The sequence below is a fragment of the Ictalurus punctatus genome, chromosome 14, assembly GCF_001660625.3.
Source record: "Ictalurus punctatus breed USDA103 chromosome 14, Coco_2.0, whole genome shotgun sequence".
In the NCBI taxonomy this organism is placed as follows: domain Eukaryota; kingdom Metazoa; phylum Chordata; class Actinopteri; order Siluriformes; family Ictaluridae; genus Ictalurus; species Ictalurus punctatus.
Window position 1 is genome coordinate 21,624,606 of NC_030429.2, and position 21,308 is coordinate 21,645,913.

Consider the following 21,308-nt stretch of genomic DNA (forward strand, 5'->3'; position numbering starts at 1 on the left):
ACAAAGCCCCATGTTTTGCCTCAGAGTATGTATTTGTAGTGACTGCTGGAATGTGTGGAGAGCTATACCAAACATAAAAAGGTGATTAAAATAAAAAATAAAATTAAATTAAAAAAAAAAAACCCAGAACACATATATAGTAATAAAATACATATACAGGGTGTCCCCAAAGTCTCCATACATAGGGAAAATTAAGAGTTTTTAGCAAAATGTCTTCCAAAATGTTTAATTTTTCAGATAATCTTTAAAACACCTTTGAGAAAAGAAGAACGTACTGAAATAATTCTCATGGCTGGATCAGGAAGCTGTCGCAAGGTTGCGATGGACTTTAACAGGAAACACGGCGAACATATCACACATGACAATGCTGCTAAACTTATTAACAAATTCAAAAAGACTGGAAGGTTTCCAGTTTCTCCCCCGGTAGAAAGACGTGCATTGTAGGCTGATTGCGATTTCCAAATTGTCTGTAGCGTGTGAATGTGTGTGTGATTTTGCCGTGCGATGGCTGGACTCCCGTCCAGAGTGTCCCCTTCCTTGTGCCCAGAGTTTCCTGGGATAGGCTCCAGGTCCCCCGTGACCCTGTGTAGGATAATAGATGGATAGATAGATGGAAGTTTTGCGAACCAACCGAGAAGTGGACGTTCACGAACATCCACTGATGAAGGTAGAACTGACGTGGTGCTGGAAAACATACTGTAGTCCCGTAGGTATGGAGCCTTTTGGGATTTTAACCTGTACTCTAACAGTCTGTTTACGGCCTTAGGATCTGTCAGATTTGTGTAAAAACAGGACATGAGGAATAACTTTAATCATAAGCCACTCGAACCCAATTCATCATGGACTCCATAATCATGTCTTGACTTGTCTTTCCTCTGGTCTGAGGGATCAGATGGCCAGTATCCAGTCTAAATATCACCTTAGGGCTATGCAGTAAGATCAAAAAGGAACCCTATGAAGGCTCCCCGTCGTTGAAAGCTTGCCAAGGTCAATTGATATAGACCCAATATCCTCATGCTCCTCTGGGCTAAATGGAGTGCGCTGTCAAACAGCATGAGCGTCTAAACTGTACATCTCAGATCCTGAATCATGAATACCTGTCACAACGTGATCAATTTGCTTACAATCTTGTTGTGCCTAGAAGTCATCTTTGGATGTAGACATATGCGATGAGCGAGCTGTCTGCAGGACTGAAGCCAGATTTGATTCTGAAACAGGGTCTAAATGTGCAAGGCAAGTGTCCTGTATTAACACACGGATTGTCAGACAGTGAACATAGGGGATGTACGAGTCAGACACCATGGCCTTAAGATGGTCGATTCTGACGCAGTGAGCACATAGCTGATGCCTATTTTAGACACAGGTTGCAGTGTTGCCTATAGTGTAGGGTTAACTAGGGGGAAGAGAAGAGAAACAAGTGGTTGGTTGTGTGGAAGAAAAATTGACTATAACTCCAGAGCAGTGGATTAGCGAATTTAGCAGACAACAGTGCGTGGTATGGTGACCAGACAACCATCCATCCATTTTCTGTACCACTTATCCTACACTGAGTCGTGGGGAGCCTGGAGCCTATCTCAGGGGACTCAGGGCACAAGGCAGGGGACACCTTGGATGGGGTGCCAACCCAATGCAGAGCACAGTCACACTCTACAGACAACCTGGAATTTCCAATCAGCCTACAATGCATGCCTTTGGACTGGGGGAGGAAACTGGAGTACCCAGAGGAAACCCCTGAAGCACGGGGAGTCTGTATGGGTTTCCTGCTGGTTCTCTGGTTTCCTCAAATTTCTCCAAAACATACCGGTAGGTGTACTGACAAAGACAAACTGCCCCAGTTGTGAATGAGTGTGTGTGTGTGTGACGCATACGTATTCCTGCCTCACGCAGTATTCCCGGGATATCCTCTGGATCCACCGTGTTCCTGACCAGGATAAAGCGGTTACTGAAATCGAGTGTGTGAATCTGAAAGATTTGAATGACAAAGTCGCACAAACACATCAGGAGTCCTACTGACTTTTATTTCTCCAACATCCAAAAACTTCTTTTCAGTGCAGTTAAAATAGCCATAGAATGTAGTGCAACTTGTAAGTTGCACATCAGTAATACACAACTGAAAGAATTTATACAGTATTGCTTTAGTCATATCACCACTCTGCCTTGGGCTTCTGGGTTTCCAGTGAACACCAAGTGTATACAGAAATCAGACTGCATTGCACCGACATGGTTTCAGTCATAAAACATCCCCCCCTTATTTTAAAGTCCTGTGCTGTGTGCCACTTAAAATCCCTCCAACGTCTCGCTAAGTCATTTGCATTGAACATTTTTAGTTCCTGAGAATACTTCCTCTGGTATGAAACCCACAGTTTGGTCATAAATTCAACACTGTCAAATGCATTTTTGATTCCAGCCAAGAAGCCAGACATACTCAATGAAGGTAAAGGAGGAGGGGAAGATAAGAGAAAAGAACAAAGTAGAACAGGGAAAAGAAAATAAGATCAAAGGGAAGGGGGGGGGGGGGGGGGGGAATTACAGTTATGAATAGTGTAGTCCATCTCCACACGGACTGATCTGGAGAAAACCCGAGTCCTGTACATCTAGGCACAGTGGGTTTTACCCCACTAACACTTGCATCTCTAGGTGGCGCAACCTAGCTGGTCTAAAAGGAGAGTCTTTTCACTCTCCCTCTTTCCAGTTTCTCCTATATTGTCCTCCTCTTGTACATCAAATGGCTCGGTTTCTCTTCCCTCAGGTTTTCCTCATCATACGGCGCGTCTGCCAGGCATGGAACTTGTTATAGGCGGCCTGGATCATCTCTTCTAGATGGCTGGTCAGCTGCAAAAAAATAAGTAAATCAACCATAAGAACACTACTCGTGTCAAAATTACTTGGCTTCATGCACATAAAAGAAAAAGCACATTTATCTCAACACCTAAGCCATAGTGCGGCTTTATGCATTCTTATGAAACTTTCTTATGAAACAGTGGCAAGCGTGCCTCTGTTTCAAATGTCATTTTCAGTTCTTGTATTAATGGAGCATTTCTCCCAGGGCTCACGGCACAAACCAGAAGAAAAGAACCTGCTTTGGCATGACAAGTCGAGACACCTCCATGCTCTGAAAAAATATCACTGAATCCAGCATGCATTTAATGCATTAAGCTTGCATAACAGTCTAGATTTGAAGAACCAGTTTAATTCTTGTTTAATTACATCTAGAAAAAGTTATACTTTTATTGGACAAACATGATAATCTGCTATTATACTGTAGGAAAAGAAAAAAAAAATCTTTAAAGACTCATTTAAAAATACAGTTTATTAGAGTGGTATGCAGGGTTTAGTTCAAAGCTCTGGCATGTGATTACACTTCAGGAAATACACACACTGCAGTTGTGTAAAATGACCTTTAAAACCAGTGACATCAGATTAAACACAAGACCCCATTTCCTGTGACAATGCGGCAGTGCTGGTTTGAAAGGCAATGCTTGCTTTTTTAGGACTTTTTTTTTTGGAATCACAGTTGCAATAACGTATATTGCTATTTCTATATACATTTATCTCCAAACAACTAGAACTCGACAGGGACAGGGACGCCTCCTCCGTAATCCGTACGCCAAAAATACCCTTAAAATAAAATAGACCAGAGGTTAAAATAAAACAGACTAGAGGTCGACCGATTGACTAGAGGTTGACCGCTGTTGTTATACAGTACGAGAGCGGCCTCTAGAGGCGAAATAAAAACTAATCGCTGACGAATTTTGCTGTGATATTTGAAGTGTTTGTGGATTGATTTTGGTCGTCTCTTTTTTCATTTGTTATTTGCAGGGTTACTTTTTAGTTCAGTTTGGATCTTTTATTTACTTTCATATGTATTAACAGTTTTATATATATCTATATCTATCTATCTAGGTTTTTTTTTCAGTACATTTTCTTGGTACAGTCAGTACCGTTTATTTTTGTAAAAGGTTCAACAATATTTTACTTTGAACTAATTGGTTGATTAAGCAGTTATCAGTTAGGTACTGCCCAACTTAGTTATCGGTAAAATCCACCATCAGGCGGCCTCTAAAATAGACTTCAAACAGGAAGGAAGCTATTGCAGAAAAACTATCAGACATTCGACCTTGTGACCTTGACTCTGTTTGGATTCATTCCAAAATCAGTTCATCTGTTGGTTACAGTGATAATTCCACAAAAATCCTACAAACATTCAAAATAAAAACATGTCATCTTGGCAATGAAATATGACGCCATAACCCAGACAAGCCTTATTTTGTTACTGGAACCAACTGTCCAATGTCAACTGGCTCTTTGGTGGAAAATTGCTGAGCAGTTCTAGACTAGACCCTGGCAGGAATATATTATATATATATATATATCTCAGTGCTTACATTGGTACTTAAGTATTCCCGCTGGATCTTCTCTTGGAATGGGTGGAGCTTGGATGACTGGAATCTCTCCAGATTGGACTGCATCTTAACCACCTTAGCAGAGGCACAAATATAATTAAGACTGGAAGCTTAGTGTTCATGTTCATTATGCAATGCCATGAATCACTACATATAACATTTACATCATTTAGCATACGCCCTTATACAGAGTGAAATGAAATCACACAAGTCAAGGGATTCTTAATAAATTAAATAAAGGGCGAATTCAAGTGCTTGGTGAATAAGTAGGCAACAATACTGGATCAATCACTGCACAAATCCATTCTCAGTAAAACACAGAACCTTTAGTGCGTTTGTTTTTTTAATGACTGTGTGTAATGTAGCATCTGTTCAAACGAGTTAAAATATCAGTTGATGCACCACAAGCATGATAATTCCACATAGCCGTGCATAGTCTAACCGAATTAAACTCAGACTAAGTATACTGCATCCTTCTCAAACTAGAACGGTCAAAACATAGCAACGTAAAGGCACCTTTATTAACGTATATTTTAATAGCCGTATAATTAGGTTTAACAACTTGTAAAGCATTGCTGCTGCAATCCCTGATAAAACTGTACCTTCTCCTCCAGGAAGGGCGTGTTGACTGGAAAACAGGACCAGAAGTGCCGTAGCAGCTCCCCTGCTGCTGTGTATAAGTGCTTCAGTTCACTCTGAACATCACTGGGTACCAACTCTACACACACAGACACAGACACACACACACACACACACACACACACACACACACGACTTAAATCATCAAGATAAATTAATGATGAAATACAAACTAAGATACACTCTATGGCCAAAAGTTTGCGGACCTGACCACGATAGCCACATGTGAGCCATCCGCAAACTGTCCAACAAAGTTGGCAGCATATTGTCTAGGAGGGGTTTATATGCTGTAGCATTACAATTTCCCTTCACTAGAACTAAGAGGCCCAAACATGTTCCAGCATGACGATATCCCTGTGCAAAAGTAAGGACATTATTCACCGAGGTTGGACTGGAAGAACTCGAGTGTCCTGCACAGAGCCCTGACCTCAACCTGGACACGTTTAGGATGAATATGAACGCCAACTACACGCCAGGCCTTTTCACCTGACATCAGTGCCTGACCTCACTAATGCGGTTGTTGCTGAACGAGCACAAATCCCCACAGCCACGCTCCAAAATCTAGTGGCCTTAACAAAAGAGTGGATGTTATTATAACAGAAAAGGGGAATACATCTATTATGGGATGTTCAACAAGAACATAAGGGTGTGATCGTCAGGTGTCCATAAACTTTTGGCCATATCATTTATCATCTATGTTTTTGCATGTTCCTTGCATCTTTCAATTCTATCACTGGTCCTTGTCAATATCCCACAGGACTTTCTATGAAGGGCGGATTAAGGACCCTATTAAATCCCAAAACAAGAAATGGACGCGTCGAACTTCTGAGGATGCCATTCAAATATTAAAAAAATAAATAAAAATTAAAAAAATACACCAACACTGATAAAAATTACAGAAGATTACAAAGTAGCAGTAATTATGTAGTAAATGTTCTAAGATACTGTAGACCGAGTGCATATTTAACTCACGACTGATGGTCTGTTGGTGTCCAGCTTGCATTAAAACCCCCCCAGGCGAAAGGGCTGTAATAGCCAAACTAGCCACACTGCTGGACATCACCTGAAAGGACACCAAGAAATGACACTGTGAGCAATATGAACAGTAATGGTCACAAAATCAGGTTTCTTAGGATTCAAATTACACCTGTTGTTAAAACTGTGTAATGACCAATCAATCACATGTGAATGGGGATTAGTAAAAAACATTAACACCTGGTTTGGTTTCACAACTTTTATTACATTTATTATTAAAAATCCTGTAAAGCTGAACGGGTATATCCACTATATACTGCAGACACCAGAGGATCTACGATCAAGAATTGTTGATTTACATAAAGCTGGCAAGGGTTACAAAGTGATTTCAACGACTTTAGAAATTCACCAGTATACAGTTAGGCAAACATTCTACAAATGGAGACACTTTGGGACTGTTGCTATTCTACCAAGAAGTGGGCGCCCAGTCAAAATGACACCAAGAGCACAACGAAGACTCATCAATGAGGTAAAGAACAGCCCCGAATGACAGCCGAAGATTTGAAGGCAACATTGGAACTGGCTAACATCTCTGTTCATGAGTCTACAATACGTAAAACATTGAACAAGCAGGGTATATATGGCAGGACACCATGAAGGAAGCCACTTCTTACTAAAAAGAACATTGCTGCACGCCTAAAGTTTGCAAAAGAGCACATTGACACTCCACGGCGGTATTGGCAAAATGTTTTGTGGACTGATGAAACTAAGATTGAACTATTTGGAAAAAGCACACAGTACTACATCTGGTGTAGAAAGGGCACGGCATATCATCATGAAAACATCATCCCAACCGTAAAGTATAGTAGAGGAAACATCATGATTTGGGCCTGCTTTGCTGCATCAGGGCCTGGCCAGCTTGCAATCATTGAGGGGAAGATGAATTCCCAAGTATATCAGACAATTCTTCAGGATAATGTGAGAAAATCTGTACGCAAGTTGAAACTGCAACAGGACAATGACCCAAAACACTGGAACAAGTCCACAACAGAATGGCTTCCGAAAAACAAAATCCACCTTTTGGAGTGGCCAAGTCAGAGCCCAGACCTCAACCCAATAGAGATGCTATGGAATGACTTGAAGAGAGCCATACACATGAGACCTTCAAAGAATATGACAGAGCTAAAGCAGTTCTGCCAGGAAGCATGGGCTAAAATTCCTCCTGAACGATGTGCAGGTCTGATCCACAGACACAGGAAGCACTTGGTTGAGGTTATTGCTGCCAAAGGGAGGTGGGGTCAACCAGTTGTTAATTCTAACAGTTCACTTACATTTTCCACTGCTATTTTGAATGTTGAATGAGTGTGTTCAATAAAGACATGAGAGGGATCTGAATTTATTTTGTGTTATTATTTTAGACACATTATATTTGTCAATACCCTTGACTTAGATGAAGATCAGATCACATTTTAGGACTAATTTACTCAGAAAACCATGAAATTCCAAAAGGTTCACATACTTATTCTTGCCACTGTATATCCCAGGAGATGCATTCCCACATCAAGACCTGGTCATCTCCCTGCACTCTCAGATACCACCATCTGGCAATGGGGTAGTTCTCTACTATCCTTCTCTCTTTAAACTGCTAACCTTACATTGTCATTCAGTTTCGCCTGTACATCTGGATAAGCTGGCCTTTTCTATTCACTGAAGCCACTCGGGTGTCAGGTTCTCATCCTGACAGGTCTTCCCCTGCATACCATTCGACTGATCCAAAATGCAGCTGCAAGACTTGTTTTCAACCTCCCCAAGTTCTCCCATGCTACCCCATTGTTGTGTTCCCTCCACTGATGCCAGAGCCATATCTCACTGATTTCCCACTGAAGATAAGCAGAGTCGAGCCTCTAGTACCTGGATGGGAGACCTACTGGGGGAAAAACTAAGGTGGCTGCTGGAAGTGGTATTGGTGAGGCCAGCAGAGGGCACTCACCCAGTGGTCTGTGAGGGTCCTAATGGCCCAGTATAGTGATGAGGACAATATACTGTAAAAACAGCACCGTCTTTCGGATGAGACGTTAAACCGAGGTCCTGACTCTCTGTGGTCATTAAAAATCCCATGACACTTAACGTAGAAGAGTAGAGGTCTACCACCGGTGTCCAGGTGAAATTCCCTCATTTGCCCTTCTCCATCATGGCCCCCTAATAATCCCCATTTCTGAATTGACATCACTCCCCTCTCCAAAAATAGCTGTATGTATACTATGTAAAGCACTTTTAGTGTCTAGAAAAGCGCTGTATAAATGTAACTATAACTAACTAACCACCAGCCACCACCAACTTGAATGCACCATCACACCCTATGCCACACGAGCCTCTAGGACAGCTCAACTGGGCCCACCATCCCTCAAGATACAAAGAAGACAAGCGTCAAGGCTCATCTCTATAATGGCACCCAGGTGGTGGAATGAACCAGCTGTCCAAACAGCTGAGTCACTGTCTCTTCTTCACCAAGCATGTGAATTGGCACTTAGTTTTTTGTTTTGTTTTGAATCCCATGACTTCTGTGTTTTCTTTTTCTTTCTGTACTAACTTCCCTCTAAAAGGGTTTGTACTTAATTGTATTCTTAGACTTAGGCTGACCTATTTAACTAGCATGAGGATATGTAACTGAAGGAGACTACAAAGCACTTCTGTGAGGCCTTCTGGATAAAGATGTCTGCTAAACACTCATTCCATTATCATGAATCAAGTTCAAGTCCTATTTAGCTCATTTAGTGTCTGAGAAACATGACCTAGCCTTTGTGCATGTTGAAGTGATTTTATATTGCATACAAGGATTTTTGACAAAGGATTTAAATGTTAATAGCACTATGCCAACCCCCCCCAAAAAAAACAAACAAACAAACAAACGAAAAAAGTTCTCCCAGCAACCAAACCACCCACACCTACTAAGTATACCTGAGTAAGGCAGGGTTTGTAGCAGCTCATCTCCTCCCTAATGCAGCTGATTGAGTTGATGATGTCCTGACTTGTGGAGTAGTGCTGGGACTGCAGGGGCACAGGACCATGGGAATACCTAAAAAGCGATAGAGTGAAATAGATATTGATGGGATGAGATGTTTTAAAAAATATATATTTTAAAAACTTCAAATAAGCAGTATACATGTATAATTATTTGTGTTATTACAATATTAGCCTTTGCACTATTGTAGTATGTAAATATCCACTCTAACAGATTATGAAAAAAATTGTGTCCTGGAATATTAGCCATTCCTGAAGTATTTCTGAGGGAGTTACAACCAATAGAAGCACTTGCTCCAATAAATGAATCGGACAAATGTCTCACACAATCACAATATAGCGTTTTGTCAGTACTGTGCAGTAATAAAGAATAGTTATATTAAAAATATCAGAAGACACGCACACACAGATGAGACTGATTTTCAGCTGCACTTTTGCAATACTACTCTAACTGTAATATTAATGATATTTGACAAGTACTGATGTTTGGTAAGATTTGATTAAATGTACCGGTCAGATTTCTTAAGATTCAGAGCAATTGTTTTAGGCCCAGATTCATTCTCCAGGTCCTCATACTCAATAGCCTCTTGCAATTTCACCTGGGAAGACAAACAAAACAAACAAACAAAAAAATCACTACATGTCCGATAGGAAATGACTATGGAACTTGGAAGCCGTAAATAGCAACCAAAAATGAAATTCATACAGTCCCCTCTGAAACTATTGGAACAGCAAGAACAATTCATTTGTTTTTTACTGTAGGCTGAAGACAGTTGGGTTTGAGATCAAAAGATGAATATGAGAAAAGAGTTTATTTCCTGGTATTTACATGTAGATGTGTTAAATGATATAGAACATAGCACAGTTTGTATCAGACCACCCAATTTGTAGACAGGCAAAAAATATTCTAGCGCGTGACTGACGGTGTTTCTTGTTACCCAGGTGTGTCTCTGTTAGATTGACTGTAAACAATAAATGGTTCTGAACATCTATTCTTGGTTTTAGCCTTCAGTTTCACTTGTAAAGCCTACATTTGTTGTTAAGAAGGATAAACCAACATGAAGAGCAGAGAGCTGTCTATGGGAGTAAAACAAGCCATTTTGAACCTGAGAAAAGAAGGAAAATCAAATCAGAGCCATTGCAGAAACATTGGGTATAGTCGATATAACAATCTGGAATGTCCTGAAAAAGAAAGAAACCACTGGTGTACTGAGCAACAGACACTTAATGGTTCGGCCAAGGAGAACAACAGCAGTCGATGACAGAAACTTTGAGAGAGCTGTGGAGAAAAACCCAAAAACAAGAGTCAGTGACATCACCAACAACCTCCACAGGGCAGGAGTGAAGTTATCACAATCTACCATTCAAAGAAGGCTTCAAGAGCAGAAATATAGTAGTCATACCATAAGATGCAAAAACCACTCATCAGCAGTAAGAATCAGAAAGCCAGATTGGAATTCACAAAGAAATACAGAGAGGAGCCACAAAAGTTCTGGAACTAAGATGAACCTCTACCAAAGTGATGGAGAGGCAAAAGTGTGGAGAAAGAAAGGATCTGCTCATGATCCAAAACATACAAGCTCATCTGTGAAGCATGGTGGAGGTAGTGTCATGGCTTGGGTTTGCATGGCTGCTTCTGGAACATTCTCACTAATCTTTATTGATGCTGTAACTCGTGATGGTAGCAGCAGAATTAATTCAGAAATGTACAGAAACAACCCGTCTTCAAATTTACAGAGAAATGTATCCAAATTAATCAGGAGGAACTTCATCATGCAGCAAGACAATGATCCAAAACACACTACCAACTCAACAAAGGACTTTATCAGGGGGGAAAAGTGGAAGGTTTTAGACTGGCAAAGTCAATCCCCAGACCTTGACCCAGTTGAGCAGCATTTCACCTCCTGAAGAGGAGACTGAAGGGAGAAGCCCTGAAACAAAAAAGAACTGAAAAAGGCTGTGGTAAAAGCCTGGAAAAGCAGAACCCAAAAAGAAGAAAACAGTTTGGTGAGGTCAGTAAGTTGCAGGCTTGATACAGTTATTGCAAGCAAGGGATATGCAAGCAAATATTAAGTGTTATTTACGTTACATATACTTCAATGCTTCTGTTCCTATACTTTTGCTCACCTAAAAATTGTGTGGTCTGATACAAAAGGTTCTGCGTTTTATGTTGTTTAACACATCTAGCTATACATACAGGACAATAAAAGCTGAAATCCTAAACCTGTCTAGTTTAAGAGGGGACTGTACATACATACATACACATTCAAACACCCAATCCCACATGATACACACACTCTGGTTTATTATAAACCTTTTTAATTGGCGGCTGAAAGCAGTCCGAGTCCCTGGAATTCCCATCTGTGCCACTTGTCTCACTGGCCTGGTCACTGGCTGCTTCCCTGTATACAGAGACACAGACAGTATACAGAGAGACAGACTAAAGTTTGGATACAATTTGTTGGTACACAGACCTAAACAAACATGTATACACAGCAATAAGTCGAAGTTCTGGAAACACGCACTCACATTTTCATTACAGTTTAGAATAGTGAAGACATTAAAACTATGAACGGATGCTTAATGAAGACATTTCCTAGAAGACATAACTGTTAATTGTGTTCCTGTTGTCTCTTTGTGGGCGCGTAGCATCCGTACAGCATTTTTAGCTCTGAAGAGAAAGAGTAGCAGCTAAAACGTGTACCTTACAAGCACATGACTTACTACAGTATATGATTTATTTGTCTTTAAATTAATTTTAGCATTTAAAAAAAATAAATAAATAATAATAATAATAAAAAAGGACAAAAGTGTGAAAATTGGTTTGATGTACATTACAAGCCTGGCTTCATATTAACTTTGTTAGCAGATTAGCACTGTGAACTAACTCTCCTAGCTACATACACACGCTATAAACACTGAGTTTAATTAGGCGCATCACTATATGCCTTAGCTAATCAGAAATGAAATAAACACTCATTGCTCACTGTACATACACTGACTAGGGGCACTGATGATCTCTGCTACTTCCTTCCAAGCTGTACTTTTCTTCATGTCTCTTTACACATTTAATGTGAGGTCATATATGAGAGGATAACACATAAAACTGCCATTTTATGGTTTTTCTTGTATTTTTACAAGTGTAGGAACTGATGTTGTTAAAGCTGTGAGAGGGGAACTGGGAGGAAAAAGAAAAAAAAAAAAAGTGGTACCATGCACGCTATTGGTCAGAGGATTCATTCCAATCACTGGTTTGGATTTGTTGCTTTGCTGTCATGCCTGATTTGCCTAAAATTGAGACACACACAACTCACGCTAGTGCAGGGGTGTCCGATCTTATCCAGAAAGATCCGGTGTGGATGCAGGTTTTCATTCCAATCAAGCAGAAGTCACATCTGTGTCTATTGAAAGCTAAGCTCAACTGATTAAACAGGTGGAATCAGGTGTGGCTCCTGCTTGGTCGGAATGAAAAGCTGCACCCACACCCGCCCTTTCCGGATAAGTTCGGACGCCCTTGCGCTAGTGCTTTGTCTCTTGCCTCTGCATGTCGTACATGTACAGTGAGGGAAATAAGCATTGAATGCGTCAATGTGTGTGGTTTTTTTTTTTTCCAGTAAATATATTTCCAATGAGGTTATTCACAGACATCAGTATTAACTCAAGAAATCCAGAAATATAAAGAATTCACAAGACTAAAGTCCATAAATAAAGTTGTGTGTAATAAAATGGAATGACACGGGGGTAAAAAAAAATATTGAACATGCTAAGAAAAAGCAGTTCTCCGAGGCAAGGTAAGGCAAGGAACCAGCTGAAATTTATAAGTAATTATACCCCAAATCTGTGCAAGTTAATATCAGCTGGGTGAGTAAATTGATGGTCTATAAAAAGGCTTTTCGTTACCAAGGTGTCACACAAGAAACATCTCATGATGGGTAAAAGCAGAGCTCTCCCAAGACCTTCACAGACTTATTGTTGTGAAACATATTGATGGAGTCAGATACAGATGTATTTAAAAACTTCTGAATCCTCCAGTAAGCACCATTGGGGACATAAGCAACATCACTCTGTCATCCACCGACCACGCACAGGAGCTCCTCGTAAGATTTCTGACCAGGGAGTCAGAAGAATAGTCAGTAGAGTAGCCCAAGAGTCAAAGATCACTCGGAAAGAGCTCCAGAAACATTTGGAGGCAGCAGGTACCATAGTCACAGAGGGAAAAAAAATAGGCAATGCACTCCACTGCTCACGCTCACCCCACAAGACTCCATTACTAAAGAAAAGACACGTCTAAACTCATTTAAAGTTTGCTACAACTCATTTGGACAAGCCTATAAAATACTGGGAGTGTGTGGTCTGGTCAGACGAGAGCAAAATGTAGTTTTTTCGCCGTCATACTACACACCATGTTTGGAGAAGAAATGGCACTGAACATCACCCTAAAAACACTACACCAACAGTGAAGTCTGGAGGTGGAAGCATCATGGTGTGGGGCTGTTTTTCATCACATGGTACTGGCAGACTTCATATAATTGAAGGAACGATGAATGGAGCCCTTTACCAGGAGATTCTTGAGAAGGATCTGCTGCCATCCACCAGGATGATGAAGATGAGACGTGGGTGGACTTCCAGCAGGACAACGATCCAAAACATACAGCAAAGGAAACGCTCCATTGGTTTCAGAGAAAATAAATCAAGGTGTTAGAATGGCCCAGTCAATCACCTGACTCGAATCCAACTGAACAAGATTTAAAGACAATATGTTTAGAAGAACGGGCCAAAATCACACCAGAATACTGCGGCCCATTAATTTCTTCATACAGGAAGCGTCTTGAAGCGTCATTACAAACAAAAGCTTCTCCACTAACTATTAAATACATTTCAGTTAGCGTGTTCAATACCTTTTTCCTGCATCATTCCTCTTTATTACACATAACTTCATTTATGGACTGTAATGTTTGGATTTCTTGAGTTAATACTGATGTCTGGTGAAAATTTCATGTCAATAACCTCATTAGAAATATATTTACTGAAAAAAATGACACGTTCAATACTTATTTCCCCCACTGTACACAGAAGATTAAATGATCGTCAATATGTTGCTTGGTATAACAAATGCACGTTTAGCTTTGTCTGAACAGGACTTTGCAGAGGTTTTTTTTGTGAACGCTTGATTTTTGCTGAGGCTTTTCCCAAAATTTGTGATGCTGAGGTTTTTGTGCTTTTTTCTGCATGAAACTACTCGAACTGGCAAAACTGCAATCACACGAAATTGTTTCGAGCGTTCTTTCACAGTGACGCTTGTTGGTAAATGAGACTTTTCTGCTGTGCCCATGTTCGACGCACGTGAATCGAAGAGGGCTTTCGCCGAATGCGCGCTGTGATGGCGTCACATGACGCTTCTCGGCCGGAAACTGTAGAAAATCTGCTGTAATTTTGAAAAATCGCGAGCTCCTCCAAATATTGCAGAGTTTGCTCGATTTTGTGTTCGTTTCTGCGATCGCAAAATCGCAGAATCCTGGAGGGACTGCTTTAGGAACTATACAATGACCAAAAGTGTTGCATGACACGGTCTTGACGACAGCCGCATACACTCTCGGGATCCTCTCAGCCAGCACTACGAGTCGTAATGTATGGATTTGTTTTAACTTGTTTTCTTTCAAGTCATTAATGTGAAACAACCGAGTTTCACAAGCACAGTGAAAGGCGATATACTTGAACGGTGATGCATAAACATTCGCCTGGTACTGAACACCACACACTCCTCTGAATGCTCACACTCTGCGTAGGCCAGCTGCCAACACCATGGCACTGTGATGGTTGAAGCGTTTAATGATGGCCGAGTTGCTGTTCTCTTTTACCGTTTTACAGGAGTTGGATGTGGAGGGAACCGTTAAGGAGCCATAGCCCTGAAGACAAAAGGAACAAAGTTAGCCAAATTCGAACATGGAAATTGTTACGGTTTTCATGTAGTGTTGCACTGTTTCTAGCATTACCTCATCTAATATTTTATCCTCCAGGGATTGCAGATCCACCATGGGATTCTTAACACCTTGAACAACCATGGACTTCAAACCTGCCCAATGGAATGTATGAGAAGTGACCAAATCCACACATTTTCACATATTAAGTGTGTCATGTTTCCAAAACAATTTATAGACGTTACCCTTCTCATCCTGTTTGGCACACTCCGAAAAAATATCCTGCTGCCCAGTGTTAATGCGATCTCTGTGGAAGTAGTGTGACTGGAAGAAGCGCGTCCAGAACTCTTTTTCCGTCATGCTGTGAGGCACATTTTCAGCATATTTCTGTTTGACTGCACAAAACCAAAAGGCTGGTCAGTACAGTACTGGTCATACTGGTCAGTCTTAATGCAATAGCTAGAATTATGAATTTAAAGGAGCCATGTTATTTCGGTTTATAGGAGTAAGAGTTTTTGCGTAAAATGCCATTGTCCTATCGGGTCCCTTAACTGTTGCCCTTTGAAGATGCTATCTCCTGTGGCGTTGAAGAGAGCGTGGCCAGACATGTGTAACGCATTACAGTAGGATAAAAATACCGTCAACAATGTCAGAAAAGGACCATCATCAATCGCCCCAAGTCTGGTGGTTTAGAATTAAATTCATGTACCATGGTAACATCTCACCTGCAGGGTATGTTCTGAAGATCGATTCGATGATGTCAGAGGTGAGGTTGTATCTCAGGCCGTTACAGCCGTCAGTCTGTGGTCTAATGTCTGCCTGTAATCATAGCAAAATCCCATTAGAACACCGATTCCCTAACTGTACATGGGGACAGTTCAGGGCTCATTTTGTACCAAACTAGTGACATTAATAGACAACAAAGTCCTGGCTGTGTGTTTGAGCTTACCAGGAAAGCTGCTGATATTCCCACTTCCTGCTGCTTATTGTTGGATATGGAGTGATCTACAGAGCTTAACTTCAGCCGATTGGCCCAAAATTCTTCTGCGCTGATGACTTGACTCACTACCAGGTCTTTATAGAGCTGAAACAGTACTGGATCCTCCTGCAGCATCCTGGGGGAGAAGAAGGATGAAATGAATTGAGACAGCACTTCCAATACTCTCTAGAAAACTGGTTATCAAATCTATATTGTGAAACATATCATGCATCATACAAATGTCAAGTACCACGATATGATATTACAAAAATATCACCCACCCCTATTGAGGGCACAAAGTCACACAGTGGTAATGTCATCCTGTGGATAAATATGCCTCAGTTCGATCGACTGCTCGGTTCCTAGCATACTAACCTTCTTTAAAGTTCTCGTCTATGTAAAACGTGTATGTACGATCTCGAACGATTGGCTTCAAATCATATAACTGATGTGTGTTACTGCAATATTATATCAAATTTAAATTCGACTGCGGGCACAAATTTAACGAGTAGCTTGTGAATCTCAGTTGTTTCGCAAAACAATAACTTGAAAGAAAACAAGCTAAAACAAATCCATACATTAAGACAAATAAACCTAGCCATTCATTTAGGAAGAAAAAAAAACCGAAATGCGCCGTATAAAAGGAGGAAGGAGGAGGAGTTACTCCGTGTCTGTAGAAGCTGATGCGCTGCAATGGCTGAGCTGCATTACTTCAAGATTTTCTGCACGCTTAGGAGGTGCTCTTTTGTATGGGAGCCCATTTCTACTATGGCGGAGGAAAAAATGTAAAAAGGTCATTGCGACTTTATATCTCAGAATTGCGCCTTTATTTCCCGCAATTCTGCCGTTTTGTTCTCACAATTTAGACGTCCACTTGACATTTATTGAGTTACAAAGAATGCGACAACGAAGCAACAATCATTCTTTACAAACAAGCTGTATAAGAACAAAACTCATCAGCTAGTCAAGACAAGGAAAACACACTTGTTATATGAAGTTAGTCATATTTCTATTGAACGTCTAAATTACAAGAAATAAAGTCAAAATTGTGCGATGTAAACTCGTAATTCTGAGAAAAAAGGCAGAACTGTGAGATACAAACTCACAACTGTGAGAAATCCAGTCTCAATTCTGAGATATAAAGTCGCAATTACCCCTTGCATTTTTCCCCCCTGTGTCAGAAACAGGCTTCCATGCGTCTGCTTTTTTTAGTCTGCATTTTGTGGGTTTTAGCTCACCAGTTGCTTTGCTAAATGTAAATCAGGAATTAAGGGTGATTTCTCCCTAGTCATGCCCTGGACCGTTTTTCCCTCTCTTTAACCTGAGGTAAGAGAGACTCACCTGTTTTTCTCTTCTAGTTCTTTGTTCGCTTTCTTTTTAAACTTGGGCAGGAGCTGCTGCAGCAGGTCTTTGGCGGCCTCCCGGTCCTTTAGAGCCGTGCTTTCATTAGCAAAGTGGAAGGTGGTGCTCTCTCCTGTGTGTAACACCAATTGAAGTTGGATCTTTGCTTTGCCATCTGGACTGATCTTCTGACCTGTGTGTTCAAGGCAAAAGCTTTTTAAAACACTGTATATAAGTACTAGCACATGCTGTGCATCTGAAGATGGGTTAAAGTGGTAAATGTTGGTCAGCTTCAGGAGTCACTCACAACGGATGTCGGCGTACGGGTGGCTGACGGTGAAGCGATCTTTTCCTTCCGGGCCCCAGGCTATGCGCTCGGTCATCAGGTAAAGTGTACCATCCTGTTTTCTCTGCCGGACCCTCTTCACCACCAGCAGCACCTCCTCCGACACCGCTGCCATGACTGCAATAAAAAAAAAATGCAGGAGAGGTTGTTTTTTTTTATTGTAAAAAAAATTAATTTAAGGTTTGTTGTTTTTTTGGCTAGTTTACAGATAGTCTGGAACCTGCAAGATATTGTTTTAAAGCAAATAATCAGAAATGAATCTAATCAATTTCAGCAAGCATAGGCTATGGCGAACAAAGGGAAAGTGTAAGTGCAGGCAGTGTCTCAATGATGTACAATAATTCTGGGCCATATGACAAAAAGAAATCCTGGTGCGACTGACTCCCTGTTAAGTTCAGAATTTAAATTCTTATTGAATTATATAATGCTCATTCTGGTCTTGCTCCACAGTACCTCCCTACTGACCTTCTTCACTCTTACTCTCCTACCAGAACGCTAAGATCTCACAATCAGCTTCCACCACTGTCGTCATCGTACTAAGACAGGGCGATCGAACCTTTTCTGTGCTTGGTCCAAAACTCTGGAATAGTCTTCGCCTTATCATGTTATATAATGTGATGATATATGATGTTATGTACAGCACTTTGGATCAACCATTGTTGTCTCTTTAAATGTGCTATATAAATAATTTTTGACTTGGCTTAATATTTTAATGCCTTTTCTCCCCCCTCTTTCAGGTTTGTGTGCGTGTGTGATTTTTGTGATGTAATCGGGGGTGAACGTTTCACAGAGACCTGGCAACCCTGTAGATATCATCTAGGAAACCTACCTAGCTAGTAGTGATGGGAAGTTCGGATCATTTTACTGACTCGGATCTTTGAATCTCGTTCAGCAAAATGAACCAATCCCCCCACCCCACCAAGTCATTTCGTTCATTTCAGCAGAATATAATTAAGATCTCTCCCACACTCCCTCTCTCTGTCTGTCTGTCCCCACTCTCTCTGAGACAACTCGTTGTTCCCGAGTCATAGTAAAGATTCATTCAAAATGAACGAATCATTCATGAATGAACGACACATCACTACTAGCTAGCTCAAATACAGAAACAACAGAGCTCGGTTTCTTGGTAGTTCTCTCTCTCTAGCTAATTCATCTCTTACACAGAAATAAATAAATAAATAAATAAATAAATAAATAAATAAATAAATAAATAAACACGTTAAACAGATGTATCCACCATGCACAGATAGCTGCTCCAGACAGTCACCTAAGCTAGCTGCGGAACTAGCTAACTCGAGCAGGGGCTAACTAACAAACAATGAGGAATGACTGGGAATGTAAATAACTCATGTGCTAGTATTCCTCCAGCTAACTTTATTACTAAAACAAACACCGGTTTATAACCAAGTTAGCAACCTGACATCTAGCTAGCGCAATGGAGACGGAGTGAAGTTAGCGGGCTAGCAGTGTAAGAGATAAACATTCGGGTGACACCGAATATACTTGCCTGTGGCTCCACCGTTAATACAGCTGTTAGCTCAATGTTTATACTGTGGGTACTGAAGTAAACTCAACTGAAATACTATTTACAGCGTTATTCACCACGAACACCGGCGCTTCACGGGTCAGCCCCTGCACGCCACAACTTTTCCTCCATCTCCGAGACACCGTGGATGTTGAAGTAAGATACAGCGGTCCTGTACACGCTTCAAAATTAAAGTCCAGTTCACGAAACACCTCCAGCTGTTTTAATTCTATTCCTTTATTTGTTTGTTACATCTGTCAATATTCTGAACACTAACAAATCAGTCAGAGATAAGATTATGAATTCATAACTGATAGGTAAATGATTAAAGTCATTTGCTGTGCTGACACATGGAACAGATTATATGAACAGATAATATAACCCTACTAATAAATATACGAATCTAAGTGCAATATCAAGTATATCCAAGCAAGGGGCAGGATGGTTTAGTGGTCAGCATGTTTGTCTCCCACCTCTGGGGTAGACTGGAAGAAAGTTTGATTGATGTTCGATGTTCGCGGAAATTAAGGGACCGTCTCTAAAGTTACATACGACATTGTTATACACGATTCTAACTTCACTAGCATTTGAAGGGAATGATGTACAGTCACACAACCAACTGGAAAGGGTTCACCTAGGTGTCAGGTATGATGCACACCTTTTAGGTTTTTGATATTTAACCCTACAATGCATGAACCAAAAAACCCTTCACAAAATGCATAAAGGGGGTCAAAATGGCCCGTACTGGATTGAATGGTTTTCTTCAAAAAAAAAAAAATAATAATAATTTTTAAAAAAATGTCCTATTAATGAAGTAATGAAAAGAAATGATGTACGAATGTTTTAATATTTCCAAACATTTTTATACCTGTTTTTGTACCTGTTTAGACTGTGGATGGGTGCCAAAGGAATTCAAAATAATTTACATAGGCAGCACTTCCCGTCAACCTTTTGAGCCCTTTTGAACTGCTTCTCTGACTTAGAAAGGCATGCCACATGAAACCCCGTCTTGCAGCGGTGACATTCAATCTGAAAAATGATCATAGTAATCTTATTACATTGCTCAGTAATCAATTAGTTTCTCTCTCACTCTCTCACCCTCTCTCTCAGTCTCTCTCTTTCATTCACTCACTCTCTTACACACACACACACACACACACACACACACACACACACACACACACACACACACACACACACACACACACAAAATGGTATATTTTGTGTATGGGCCCATTCTGCAGTGAAATTCATGTCCAATTTAAATGTGATTTAATATCTTATTTTGATAAATATCAAAAATCTATAAGGTGTGCCTCATTCCTGACACCTAGATGAACACTTTCCAGTTGGTTTTGTGACGGAAAGTCATTCCCTTCAAATGCTATTGAAGTTAGAAACGTGTATAACAATGTCGTATGTAACTTTAGAGACGGTCCCTTAATTTCCGCATTTCCGTCAAACCAACTTTATTCCAGTCTGGGGTTGGGGGTTTGATTACCGCCTCTGCCCTGTGTGTGTGCAGAGTATACATGTGCTTCAGGGGTTTCCTCCGGGTACTCCGGTTTCCTCCTCCAGTCCAAACACTTGTGCTGTAGGCTGATTGTAGTCCGTAGTGTGTGTGTGTGTGTGTGTGTGTGTCACACACACTGCGCCATGTGCCCCGAGTCCCATGGGATAGGCTACAGGCTCCCCGCGACCCTGTGTATGATAAGCGGTAGAGAAAATGTGAGGATGGATGGGTTTTATGAACATGTACACTCCAATTCTATAGAAGCCCTAAGAGGCCAGGCATTATTATGATGTATGACAGCTGTTTAGGCTTGAGTGAGTCCCTGATAAAAGTCAAACCAAATCTGTTCATCCATGATGCTACACGATTGCACTAAGCTTTTGCTGCCTCCAGAACGATAAAAAAAACACCATGTTGTTATGTTGAGTACACAAAAAAAAATCAAGTTGCGATCACAAGAAAACAACTTTGTTATGTTAAGATCCTGAGAAGATTACTTTGTGAGCACGTGAAAACAAGAAAGAAAAAGATACAACATCAAAGATACAACATATTTGGTAATGAATAATTTGGCTAAGGCTGCATTATTTACTCTGTTTAACACAGTTGTTAAAAATGCTAACTGATGATGAATTCCTCAAATTCATG

General features: G+C 40.7%; 1 protein-coding gene across 1 annotated transcript; it reads right to left on the bottom strand.

The window, feature by feature from the left end:
- Nucleotides 1-1,997: 1,997 nt before the first annotated feature.
- Nucleotides 1,998-19,332, bottom strand: gtf2h1 (general transcription factor IIH, polypeptide 1). Its single transcript, XM_017485103.3, has 15 exons — nt 19,130-19,332; nt 17,584-17,739; nt 17,277-17,469; nt 15,906-16,071; nt 15,682-15,775; nt 15,202-15,351; nt 15,032-15,111; nt 14,814-14,944; nt 11,353-11,440; nt 9,549-9,637; nt 8,976-9,093; nt 6,015-6,105; nt 5,006-5,121; nt 4,386-4,478; nt 1,998-2,832 (listed from the first exon to the last, which is right to left on the bottom strand). Exons 2-15 carry the CDS (start codon nt 17,735-17,737, stop codon nt 2,746-2,748), a joined length of 1,650 nt encoding a protein of 549 aa, XP_017340592.1. The 5' UTR covers nt 17,738-17,739; nt 19,130-19,332; the 3' UTR covers nt 1,998-2,745.
- Between the last annotated feature and the right edge of the window lie 1,976 nt (nt 19,333-21,308).

Excerpts from the sequence above, each read along its gene's own strand:
- gtf2h1 (XM_017485103.3), bottom strand. The coding sequence starts at position 17,737 with ATGGCAGCGGTGTCGGAGGAGGTGCTGCTGGTGGTGAAGAGGGTCCGG. Across the intron at positions 6,106-8,975 it reads ACAAACCCTGCCTTACTCAG|GTGATGTCCAGCAGTGTGGC; the intron begins GTATACTTAGTA and ends GTGTCCTTTCAG. Across the intron at positions 5,122-6,014 it reads ACACCAACAGACCATCAGTC|AGTTGGTACCCAGTGATGTT; the intron begins GTGAGTTAAATA and ends CTGTGTGTGTAG.